General features: G+C 38.1%; 1 protein-coding gene across 1 annotated transcript in view; it reads right to left on the bottom strand.

The window, feature by feature from the left end:
* Positions 1–487: 487 nt before the first annotated feature.
* The window catches only part of LOC122795507 (corticotropin releasing hormone binding protein), a 285745-nt gene continuing 274023 nt past the window's right edge, over positions 488–12209 (bottom strand). Inside the window, exon 7 of the mRNA XM_044063692.1 lies at positions 488–689. Coding sequence (XP_043919627.1) covers positions 532–689 — 158 coding nt within the window. The 3' untranslated portion in view covers positions 488–531. The remainder of the gene's footprint in view (positions 690–12209) is intronic.

Here is a 12209-nt window from a genome sequence, read left to right as displayed (position 1 = left end):
AAACCTCCATGGAGGTGTACAAAGTGTTAACACAATGTGCATAATTATTTTTGCTGTGTCAAAAATACTACATATTAGAGTGCAATGGATAAAAAAGTAAACTTGAAATTTTTTTTCATGCCATAACATTTTATTAGAAACAATTTTTTTGCAAATAAATATAAATAAAACTATACAATAAATAGTGTAATGCTCTGCAATTTATGTAAAACAGTATTTCTGCATTTTCTGTGAGTACGCATCAGTGAATTCCCACCCCAAATTAAATACTGTTACTCATTCCAATAATTTGAAAAGGACCTTTTGATAACATCAGAAGCTTTCAAACTGCATACTGTGGCGTATTTTTCTCATTAAACACTGAAAATAATGATTGGCACAGTGAGACAATAGCTATGTTGCCTAAATCTAAACTCACCCTAAGGTATTCTTCCAATGTTATAAAATGCCACTGTAAAATAAAATGTTGGCGACTTTCACATTCTTGCAGGATTTATTCTAATACTGAAAAAACATTGTATGCTTCATGGCTCAGTCAGTGGGAAAACAGAAGCTTTCTATACTGTTTCCTTTTGGTTTTGGCAATTCACGCAGATCAATCTGACGATATTCAATAGTCACACGATTGATGTATTTGCCACTAGACACCATACGCACTACAGAATTGTCACAGCCAATCTTCATTTGAGCTGAAAAAAAAACATAAGATATAAAAGAATATCACTGTTACATTTTCATTAAAAAGGTTTAGTTTTCGAAAGTTTCTGAACAAAGCAGAATGTTTAAAATTCTTCTACTTGAGAAATTATAAAGCACTTCAATGATGTTTTTTAGTTTGAGTACCAAAATTATGTTTAACAGACCAGATGCATGGTAAAATCATGCAATTGCAGGAAAACAATCATGTTATGTTATATATGTGCCACGGGTAACAGATATCAGGTTCTATTCTGAATGTTGTTTCTAGGAATGCTGACTTACAAAAAGCTGACAACAGTAAGGTGAAGATGAAAAAGAAAAAAACACTAAAGGCTGACATTTCAAGGCTGGTTCCATGGTGTACAAGGATATAATCCTTACTACAACTAAGGTGACTGGAGTCCGATTAGTGGTCTGGCACTGTTGGAGCCAGGCAGGGAGGGACAGGACTAAAGTGATCTGGCCTTCTCTCCTCTCCCTAGGTGGTGAATTTGGTGGCAGGTGTTTGGAAGCACATAGGGACATGCAATTTCTCTGGAGGAAACCTGGGAAACCACTTCCTCTGCTTGAGCTGGTGGGGTTGCTTATTGGCAAGGTCCCTTTCTGATGTGAGAGGTGACTATCATAGATAGTACTTTGCATGACCCCCTCTTTGTCTGCAACCTAGCCTTCCATGTTAACCATACGGCTAAGAATAAAGTCCTTGAACTACCTCTAACAACTGCTAAGTGATAGCCTCTTCTCATCAGCAGTCACCCTGTTGAGGGGAACAAATGTGCAGAGTGGACTAGGGGCAGGTAATGCCCATCAAGCCGCTGGACTAAAGATTCAAAAAAAAAGTTTGATATTTTGAGGCAACACAATCTTAACAGAAAGATATGTTGTTTCTTTCAAGGGTTTGTAACCATGTGATTGGAGCATTTAATTGTGGGGATATGAGGGAACAGACTGATATCATGGCAGTGCTTTTCTGTTTTGCTTTATTCTAAATTTCAGTGACGTTTTGATATTTGACTTTTTCCACCATCCCTTTGAAAGCTGACATAATTTGCAGTGCCACTCTGAATAGGAAGCTCATATCAGGAGATAAAACTGAAAGCCAAAGCATTTAATTCCAGTGGTAACATATTGATGCAGGCATACAGAGCTTACACTGTAGTCATTTTAGGATATTGTGTTATGGAAATCTAAATGTAAATTAAATGTAAGCATTGAAGATTCTTGGCATTATTCTAAGATATAAGAACAAAAAGAAAAATGGCTAAACGTAATTCATTGTCGGACTATACTTAAGATACATGCATAGACAGAATGCAGTGACATTTACATTACACATGTACTTTACAGACACCTAGAGTCTGACAGCAGAAAAAGACTGAGAGTTTCGCTGTATCTCTCTGCTCCACTGCCTAAATAAAGGCTTCCAATTCAAAGTCACTTTCAAGTTTATTTAAGTACTTGCAGACTGAGTAATAAAACTATAGATATCACAGAGTAAAGATTAACAAACAATAAAAGCATAACATGCCATATGTTACTGAAGGCTATGTCACATCTCATAATTGACACCAAAAAATGTGGCTTCAGGAGTTGTTTAAAATGATAAACATGGACAATAATTAATTTTTATATAAACTTAAATTCTGTTTTTAAGACATAAACATCATAAATTATACCTGTGATTTTCAAGTGTAAATGTGCCATCATTTGCTATGTGTGTGTGTGTGTGTGTGTGTGTGTGTGTGTGTGTGTGTGTGTGTGTGTGTGTGTGTGTGTGTGTGTGTGTGTGTGTGTGTGTGTGTGTGTGTGTGTGTGTGTGTGTGTGTGTGTGTGTGTGTGTGTGTGTGTGTGTGTGTGTGTGTGTGTGTGTGTGTGTGTGTGTGTGTGTGTGTGTGTGTGTGTGTGTGTGTGTGTGTGTGTGTGTGTGTGTGTGTGTGTGTGTGTGTGTGTGTGTGTGTGCTTCTGTGTGTGTGTGTGTGTGTGTGTGTGTGTGTGTGTGTGTGTGTGTGTGTGTGTGTGTGTGTGTGTGTGTGTGTGTGTGTGTGTGTGTGTGTCTCTGTGTGCGTGTGTGTGTCTGTCTGTGTGTGTGTGTGTGTGTGTGTGTGTGTGTATGTGTCTATGTGTTTGCCTATGTTTGTGTCTGTGTGTGTGTATATGTGTGTGTTTGTGTCTGTCTGTGTGTGTGTGTGCGTGTGTGTGTGTGTGTGTGTCTGTGCATACCTCTCAACTGTCCCTGATTTTCAGGGACGTCCCTGATTTTGACTGAAATTTTAACTCTGTCCCTCTTAATCCCTCCTAAAACTAGTGATTTTTGGAGGAAAGGTGGTGAATTACACTTAATGAATAATGACAATAATTAAAAGTTATGAACTTCTACTTCAGAAAATGTGTATTAATTCATATGCTCCGATTCTGTCAGTGTTTCAAGTTAATAGCAGTAATATTTTAAAAGTGTCCCTGATTGTCCCTGATTTTTTCTTTACTTGTCCCTGATTCTGTTGAAATTTATCCCCAGTTGGTTGAGAGGTCTTGTCTGTGTGTGTGTGTGTGTGTGTGTGTGTGTGTGTGTGTGTGTGTGTGTGTGTGTGTGCGTGCGTGCGTGTGTGTGTGTGTGTGTGTGTGTGTGTGTGTGTGTGTGTGTGAGACCACAGAATGCTCAATAAAACAAACTGTAATATTTAAGAAATGAATATAAGAAGGAATAAAAATACATTGAAGTTATGCTGAATGAGTGTGCAAATCTCCATGACAATCATATGTTTTCCAATAATCAGAAAGTTCAGATATTTCTGGCATTTTCCTGGGAAAAAAATGAAACTTAGTTTAAATGTCTAGATAGCACCCCCCCTTACCAAGTTTGGCACCTCCTATGCCTACAGACCCAGTAGCAACTGTGGTGGCTTTTCCATATTTGTTGGGGATCACATCACCACCACTCAGCTTCCAAGACACTCCCAAAAGAATTCATTAGACTTCATGTCACACAAGTTTACATCCTGTTATAAGATATCCTGCATATCCCCTGATAACCATATATAAGTTTCCTAAATGTACTTGATAAACTCCCCATGAAAAAGAACTTCATTAATAAACTGGATTACCTGTACCTCCAATGCAGGATAAGTACAGAAATTATTACATAAAGAAAAACTCCCTGGGCCAGCTTATTAACAAACACACTAGAGGACATAATATTTTTTTAGTTGTCCTTACAAATACAGCATCTTCATGCATAATTCCCCTGAAATTTCCTTCTCCAGTTAAGTTGAGTCATAGACACTCACTTTTAAAATCTCTAAACATCTGAAACCAGTATCTCTCAGTTCAAATAATTAAAAATACTAAACTCATCAAATTCTATGATGAAGTTTCAAAATTCACTTACAATGTTTACAAAGGAGTTCTATGCCCACTTACATAAATGTATAGAACTGGCAGTTCCAATCAGATGGGGAGAGACCTGGGTTCTCAGGTTGACAACAATCTCACATTGGACCATCATGTGGCGGCAGTGGTCAGAAAAGCCTTTTACTTGGTTTATCTCATAAGTAAAGGGATTGCATCCAGAAAAAGGGATGTTATTACCTCTCTGTACTCCTATCTCATTAGATCTATAATTGAGTATAACGCCCCGTTTGGTATGTACCTCTCCAAACACCTGCACCAACTGGAAAGGCCACAGAAATACCTCACAAAGAGAATTCATGGCCTCCAACACCCGTCCTTTGCGGACAGGCTTGAATCACTATCACTTTACTCGGAATCATACAGATTGCTCAGAGGTGATCTGTGTCTTGCATATAAGGCAGTATCAGACCCTTCCCTATTAGAGATGCTCCAAGTCTAACTCCTCACTCATTACCTGCTCAAGAAGCCTAAACCTAATATGCGAGATCAACAAAACCTGCAGGAGAGACAGGTTTGTCTCCCAGAGGCTGCCCCGTCTCTGGAATAGACTTCCCATACAAGTCAAACAGTGCCTTGCTGACCATCTTCAAGCACGACCTTGATGAGTGGATGGGAAACCACAAATTTGTCACAGGGGTTCCACCTTCGTCCCTCATTGACAAGGGTGACAGGTGCTGACTGAGTTTTTTTTTTTTTTTTTTTGTAGATAAACTCTTGGCTAGGCTTGTAAGGGCCCCAAGGCCATTAGTGATCCTATGATCTAATTAGACTGAGAAATTTAAAAAAGCCACCCTTGTGGTTAACCAATATAAATAAACTCTGCAATAAAACAACAAAAAATTATTAAGTAACACAGAAGATCCTATGATCCTTATATCAAGTGATAATATTAGAAACAGGGCAAAAAATGAAAAAAAATATTATTAGTTCTACTAAAGAGTTATGTTTTAACATTCATACTAACTTTCATGTAATATAATGACACATTAATTGTAAATTTATGTGGAGTGTTTCTCTGCGGGCCTCCACTGAAAAAGGGATAATCTGCAGTCTGACTTTCCCGGTCAAAAAAAATAGATAAACAAATAATAAATAAATAAATAAATAGAGAAGCCCATGAGCTTAGATTAGCATTTATAGCTAAAGACAAATATAAATCCTTCTTTAGCTATGCTACAAAACTATGGAATAATATTCAGCAGTGCTTATCAACGTACTCAAAATGGCACCAGTAGACATTACCACCATGATAACAAACAATTCAGTGTGCTCTATACCCCAGAGATCTATTCAAATCCCATTTATCCCTAAATCTCTAGAACACCCTATTGCAATGTGCTTAAGGTACTTTCTAAGACCAAAACTACTCGTGGAACCTAATAAAATAGATCCAAAGCCCATTTATCCCTAAATCTCTAGAACTCCCTATTGTGATGTACTTAAGTCCATAAATACTTGTGAAAAATGATAAAATGCCTAGCTGTTTAATAAAATGTACCAGACATGCTCTAACACAGCCACTCCTTGAACTGTTTAACCAGGGTTTGGATACAGGCTTTGCCCCTGAGGTTTGGTGCACAGTGCTAGCTATGTCACCGGCAAGACTATACGCAAGAAACATTCATAGACAGAATGCACTGACATTTCCATTACACATGTACTTCAAAGACCTAAAATCTGGCAGCATAAAAAGGGTTACTTCGCCTACTCTGGTCCACTGACCACAAAAATTGTAGGCTCATTAGCCAGATGAGTTTCATTTGCAAAGCCATATAACATACTGTAACTGACCTAATAAACTATGTCATTAAAAATCTTATCAGGTTAATCCCACAGCAGTTTGGTTTAGACAAACATGTATCGTATCTAACGAATTTGGTTAACTTCTTCAAAAGAGTAACCCAGGCTGTTGACAGTGTTGATACTGTTCCATGATGTACCCGAGGTATTTGACACCACCTCCCATGTGAGCATAGTTCATATGTTCATAGGTTCATAGGTGTTTACTAGGCTAAAAACCACAAGGGACTTTTTAAGCCTAGCCTATGCATCCTACATTTCTGATAAGTTCTGATACTCTTGATAAGTGTAAGCAGGGGTGTAGGAGGTGAACCATTTACAGCTTACATGCCCATTAGAGACATAGGTGACAAACAAGGGATGAATTTCCGGTTTCCCATCCAATTGTCCAAGTTGCACTTGAATTGGTTAGGGATGAACTCTGCTTCACATGGATGGGGAGCCTGTTCCATAGACATGGTAGTTTCTGGGATACATACCTATCTCTCCTGCAGGACCTATTTATATCACAGGCAAAGTTTATATCTTTAGAATGGGTAATTTTGGTGCTGTTTGTTTTGTGGATATGCAGGAAGTCCATCAGAGTGGAGTCTGACAATGCCCTGTTTGCCAGGCATAGATCTCCCCTCAAAAGCCTGCAGGAGACAGAATACAGGGATAGGGCCTTGAGATGGTCTGCACAGGATATTTTATTTACGTCCTGTATTCTTTTAGAGAGGAACCTCTGCGGACATTCGAATTGTTGGATATATCTGGTTAGGTACGTATCAAAGGGGCATTGTACTCAATGATATATCTGATGAATGCCAAACACACGGGAACAATGACTTCTGTGGACTTAGATGGGGTGTGTTGTCAATATGATAGTTACCAGGGATGGATGACTTCCCAAAGGATACTATTATGCATTTCTTGTTATTTAGTTTTAGTCCAATGCTCTGACACCAGTTGTTTGTCTGTGTCAGCCTTCCCTGGAGGACATTTGTGTCGGTGTGAGATCCAATGACAGCTGCTAATTTGCAATCATCTGCAAATTTAGTAAGCCAGAGACCACTGATATTGGCCTTGGCTTCTGAGAAGTCAATGTCAAAAAGGATCAGTCCAAGGACTGATCCCTGAGGGACTCCATTTGTGACTGGCCTCTTTGTAGAGGTGGACTTCTCAGTTCTAACTGTGAGCCAGTTGGCTATCCACTGGGTGACATATGGGTTTGTACCTAACCTCCTGAGTTTGTCAACAATGCCCAAGTTGGGTATTGTGCCAAATGCATTGGCCAGGTCAAGGTAGGCAGTGTGAACAATGTTGCCCTCATTCATTGCTTTGGTGGCCTTCTAAAGAAGTCCACCAGATTGAGTAGGCATGATCTGCCTCTGACGAAACCAAACTGGGCTGATTCCAGTGTCTGGAGGTTTACTGTATCTCTGTTAATCATCTCCATAATAATTCTTTCCATGGCTTTACCTATAAGACTAGTGAGACTTATGGGTCTGTCGATTCCAAGTTCTGTAGATGGCCCACCTTTGTGCAGAGGGATGACTGTTGCCTTTCTCCATTCATGAGGCACAAAATCTGTTTGGAGGATACAGTTAAATAGTAATTCCAGAGGCCCTGATAGGTCATGTTTCATGCTATTTAGAAGGCACCCTGGGGTATTGTCTGGACCCATTGATGCAGTGTTCTTGGTCTTAGAGAGAGCATTAAGGACCTGTTCCCTAGTGATAGAAGGAGGAGTTATATTTGATGACATTTCCTGAGGGAAGTTGTGGGGGAGACAGGGGTAAAGTTAGTGCTGAATTTATCAGTCATGACGTTTGCTATGTCTTTTGGCTCAGTATAGGTGGCTCCATTTACAATGAGCTCTGCACACAATTGTGTATTGTCTTTGAAGTTGTGGACATAGCTAAAGAATGCTTTGTGGTTGTCCTTGTCCTGGGAGGCAAAACATACTTCAAATTTAGCTTTGGTAGATTTTCTTTGTTAGTAAGCTTAATGCAATGGAAATATTCTATACATGGTAAGATCAGCAGCAAACTGGCTAAAAGACAGTGCAAGTAGCAACTGCCTCATCAGACTATGAAACTGACCAGTGATGTCACACAGGGCTCAGTACTCAACATTTACTTTTCTGATCTCCAGACCATGAATCAAGATCTCTGATTAACCAAGTCTGCAGGTGACTGCAAACTAGGAGTCATTGTCAAATCCCACTCTGACACCCTAGCTCTTCATCAATAATTTGTGTGCTCATAAATTCCTGTTGTGCAAAAATAGGTTCAAATTAAAGATAAAGAAGTGCAAGATAATCACATTTAACAGACACCCCCTCCCTCTAGCATAGACCATATGGCATAGACAACGATCATTTCAAAATAAGAATGTTATTAGAAATCCGGAAACATGCGTTGATAGTTCCTTCTCCTTTGATTATTATGTAACAAGAGTAGTTAGAAAGTCTTTCTACTTAACTCAACTGTTTGTCAAAAGAATATTGTCCAGATCTAAGGTGATCCTTGTCTCCTTATTTTCTGTATTGATTAGTCCAATTATTAAATACTATTCCCACTAGAGATATCAAATAAATAGAAAGACCCCACTGGTTCCTAATTAAGAGGATCACTGGCTTAAAATTATTTTCTACCAAAAGTGAATTCAAGCATTATTCTTTTATTTAGTCTTGAGTGGTGATCTATGCCTTACCTTCCATGATTTAGAGACACAGTGGTTCTGGATCCCTTGTATTTTCAGAAATAAAATAGTCTGACTAATATTAGAACCGCGATTCTAAATTTCCATCAGTAGATAACTAAAACATGATGTAGAGGAGTTTCACCCAGCAACATCACCCCCTTGTTGGTGATAGACTCACCATGCTAATTAAGCAGTGTGAAACACTATCACCTTTCAAATGGGACCTGGATGTTTAGATGGGCATCCGTAAATTCACCGTAGACTTGACTGACCTATCCCTTCTTGAGAGGGGGATGGGTACTGTTAAGGGATAAATGGCCACAATAATCATTTACCCTGAATGTCTTATAATCCTACAGGAAGTGATAGTGGATGGGGAAGTGCAAAGACTTCCTTCTCCACTTCAGCATTATTAACAGAAGAATTAACTTCAGATGTCATGCAGTATTGAGCTTTGGAGCCTGAGAATTTTCTGGACTCATCAGAAAGGATTTCCTCCACAGGAGGTACAAGAAATAGGATAAGAAGAAAAGAAGATGAGTTACAAGAAGTCACCTTGGTTGCAGTAAGGATTACATCCTTGTACATCATGGAACCAGCCTTGAAATTTCAACCTGTCGTGTTATTTTCATCTTTACCTTACTGTCATCAACTTTTTGTATGTCAGTGTTACAAGACGTCTGCCAAGAAAGTGGACCACTGATTCATTCATGTGCATCATTAATGCTCCTTTATCTTTTCAGCAGACCAGACTTCATATACGCATGCAGTGAATGCAACCCAGATGCATTTCATAGCTATTGTTACATATGCAGCTCTAACTACTGTTTCATTAGCAGGCATGTACTGATTTTACCCTACATATGATGTCCTCACCAGGTTAATCTAGGGGGTAACATGGGGTTTAATGAGGGAAGGTTGCATTAAATTGTCATATGGCTCAGGGTTTGTTTGTTTATTCATTTAGTTGATTCTGGCTCTTTGCACTCACAAGGACATAAGTAAGCCAAGTCTGTCTGTCAAGAACATGTTTAAATTCTTTCTAATTCACTTTACCTCTGGCATATCTTATATCTTTTGACCTTGATCTTTCTCGCATCAGTGACCTCTTTAGTGAATCCTGTCCTTGCATCATGTGATCAGAGTATTTGACATTCAGTTTTAGTACCATATGTTCCAGTGAGAAGTCTTGATTCTTCCTTATTGGATGAAATATTTTACATCCAAAATATAACATTTCCAAAAAACAAATCCAGATATTTACTTCATTTTTTGGTCTCTTCTCCTAAAATGTGTGGTTTGTTGCTACCCATTAGGGACTGAAGTCACTAAATAATGAGAGAAATTTGAGTTTGAGTTTATTTCCTTCAGAAGATTCTTGCTAACACAAATCCACATCTGAATTTCAGAGTTTATTTCCTTCAGAAAATTCATGCTAACACTAATCCTGTTAATCAAGCAACTTTGTAGTTTTATAAGAGCAATATTTAAAATCTATTTCTATTTTTGAGCCTTTGTTCCCCCTTTATATTAGGCTTTATCCAGATTTATTGGGCTAAAAGATTGAGAGGGATGCAAACTTCTTAAACTGCTACTGTTAGTGGTTGATCCATCTCAGTCTCTATCAGACACATACACAAACACACAGTCACAGTTCAGCTTTCATGCATGTAAGCACACATACACTACACATGCAGACAGAAACATAAACACAAATAAGCACACACACACACACACACACACACACACACACACACATGCACACAACCACATACACACACGTTTCTTTCTTTTTTATGTTTATTTTACTTTTACACTAGCTTAACAGCAAAAGTGCTGCTTAGCAAGTGTAAAATAATGGCGCAGTCAGTTTCACTCTCACTTTCATGCCTGCATACACTCATGCACACAGGCATAAATACATGCGCAAACACTTATTTTTACATTTTTTTTTTTAATTTATTTTACACTCACCAAACAGCAAAAGAGCTGTTTAGTGGGCCTAAAATAATGGTGGCCATTAGCTTTCTTTCAGTCTGAGCTCGACGGCAATTTAATATGCTGCCATGAAGTGGTGGACTCATTTTTCAGCCAGCATTAGCTGCAGATCAACATCCTGCTGCAAAACGTTCGTTCTCCAGTCAGGGTGCCAATGTGCAGATCGCCTATTCTCTAAAGTTAGAATAACACCTGCAAAGCACCTCAGTGCTTCAGTTATAACCACAATTACAGTACTGACATTAATTTCTGAATTCCATCAGAAAACAGTTCCTCAAATTTAATTGCTGCTTATGTCCCATAACAAATAACAATTTTGGATATAGAACGTCTTCGTTATTTACTGCTAAGCGCTTTTCATTTGTCTCAAATAGCAAACTTCATCAGACAACAAACAATTAAAACCTTCCTTCTTATACACTTAAAATGTCGTCATTAACTTTTCAAACAGGAAGAGACATATTCAGTGTTTTTTTAAAAAACATATGACCCATAAAAAGTTGTTGCTAAAATACTGTTACAATATCCAATCATCTAAGCCAGCATGCTCCATGAATAATTATATTGCAGACAATGAATATTTTTTTTATATATAAACGTGTATATATATATATATATATATATATATATATATATATATATATATATAGGTATATTGGTTCCCTTTAGAATCTCGAAAAACTGAAATACCGAATTTCAGTTTACTGAGATTCTAATCCCGAATGCTCGGAATCGTGAAACACCAGAAGCGCGAAATTCGAAATCCCGAAGTTTGGAGCTTCTGGTGTTGCGGTGTATGAATGGATGTAAGTGCAGGTAAGTTTGTATGAGCGTGTAGGCTATGTGCTGTAGTGTATGTTAGTGTGTGTTTTGGTTATGATGTGTGTGTGCAAGGGGCTGTGAAATGTGTGGGTGTGAGTTGCCTTTGTGTGTGTGATTGTGCGGTCTCAGAGTTAGAATATATAAGTAGGGGTGGTGTGGGGGCACAGCCCCCCACATGGGGGTGCAGGGGTGAAGCCCCTCATACTTGTTTCTAGTGTAGGTTAGTTTTGTTTGTGTGTGGTGGGCAGTTGTGTGTATGTAAGTGTCGGGATTTTGAATTTCGCGGTTATGGGCATTCGGGATTGTGGTGTTTCAGCTTTATGATCTCGATATTCTGAAATTCGGTATTTCAGAATTTCAAGATGATAAAGTGAACCCATATATATATATATATATATATATATATATATATATATATATACATACACAAATATTCATAGATTAAATGAAAAACTTACTACATCCATCATACTAGCAATGCAGTCCTATTGTTGATGGACATAACTCAGTCACTTATGCTTGCACTAAATTCTTGGATTATAAGCTAAAAAATTTTTTAGAAAAACAAGCGCAAATTTGTAGGGACTCATGGCATTTTTTGGAGTTAATAAGTAATACTGCATATTCAGATGAGACATTGTTTTTAACTGTGGACATAAAAGACCTTTTTTCCGTCATCCCCCATCAGGAGGGTATTTAGGCTATAGAAGAATACCTTTACGAACAAGGTGTACCACATAATGAAGTTAATCTGTATATTGATTTATTTGATATTGTTTTGAAAAACAATTATA

Source organism: Protopterus annectens, chromosome 2.part2 (assembly GCF_019279795.1).
Source record: "Protopterus annectens isolate FY-2018-M chromosome 2.part2, PAN1.0, whole genome shotgun sequence".
In the NCBI taxonomy this organism is placed as follows: domain Eukaryota; kingdom Metazoa; phylum Chordata; order Ceratodontiformes; family Protopteridae; genus Protopterus; species Protopterus annectens.
This window is presented reverse-complemented; position numbering and strand designations above follow the sequence as displayed.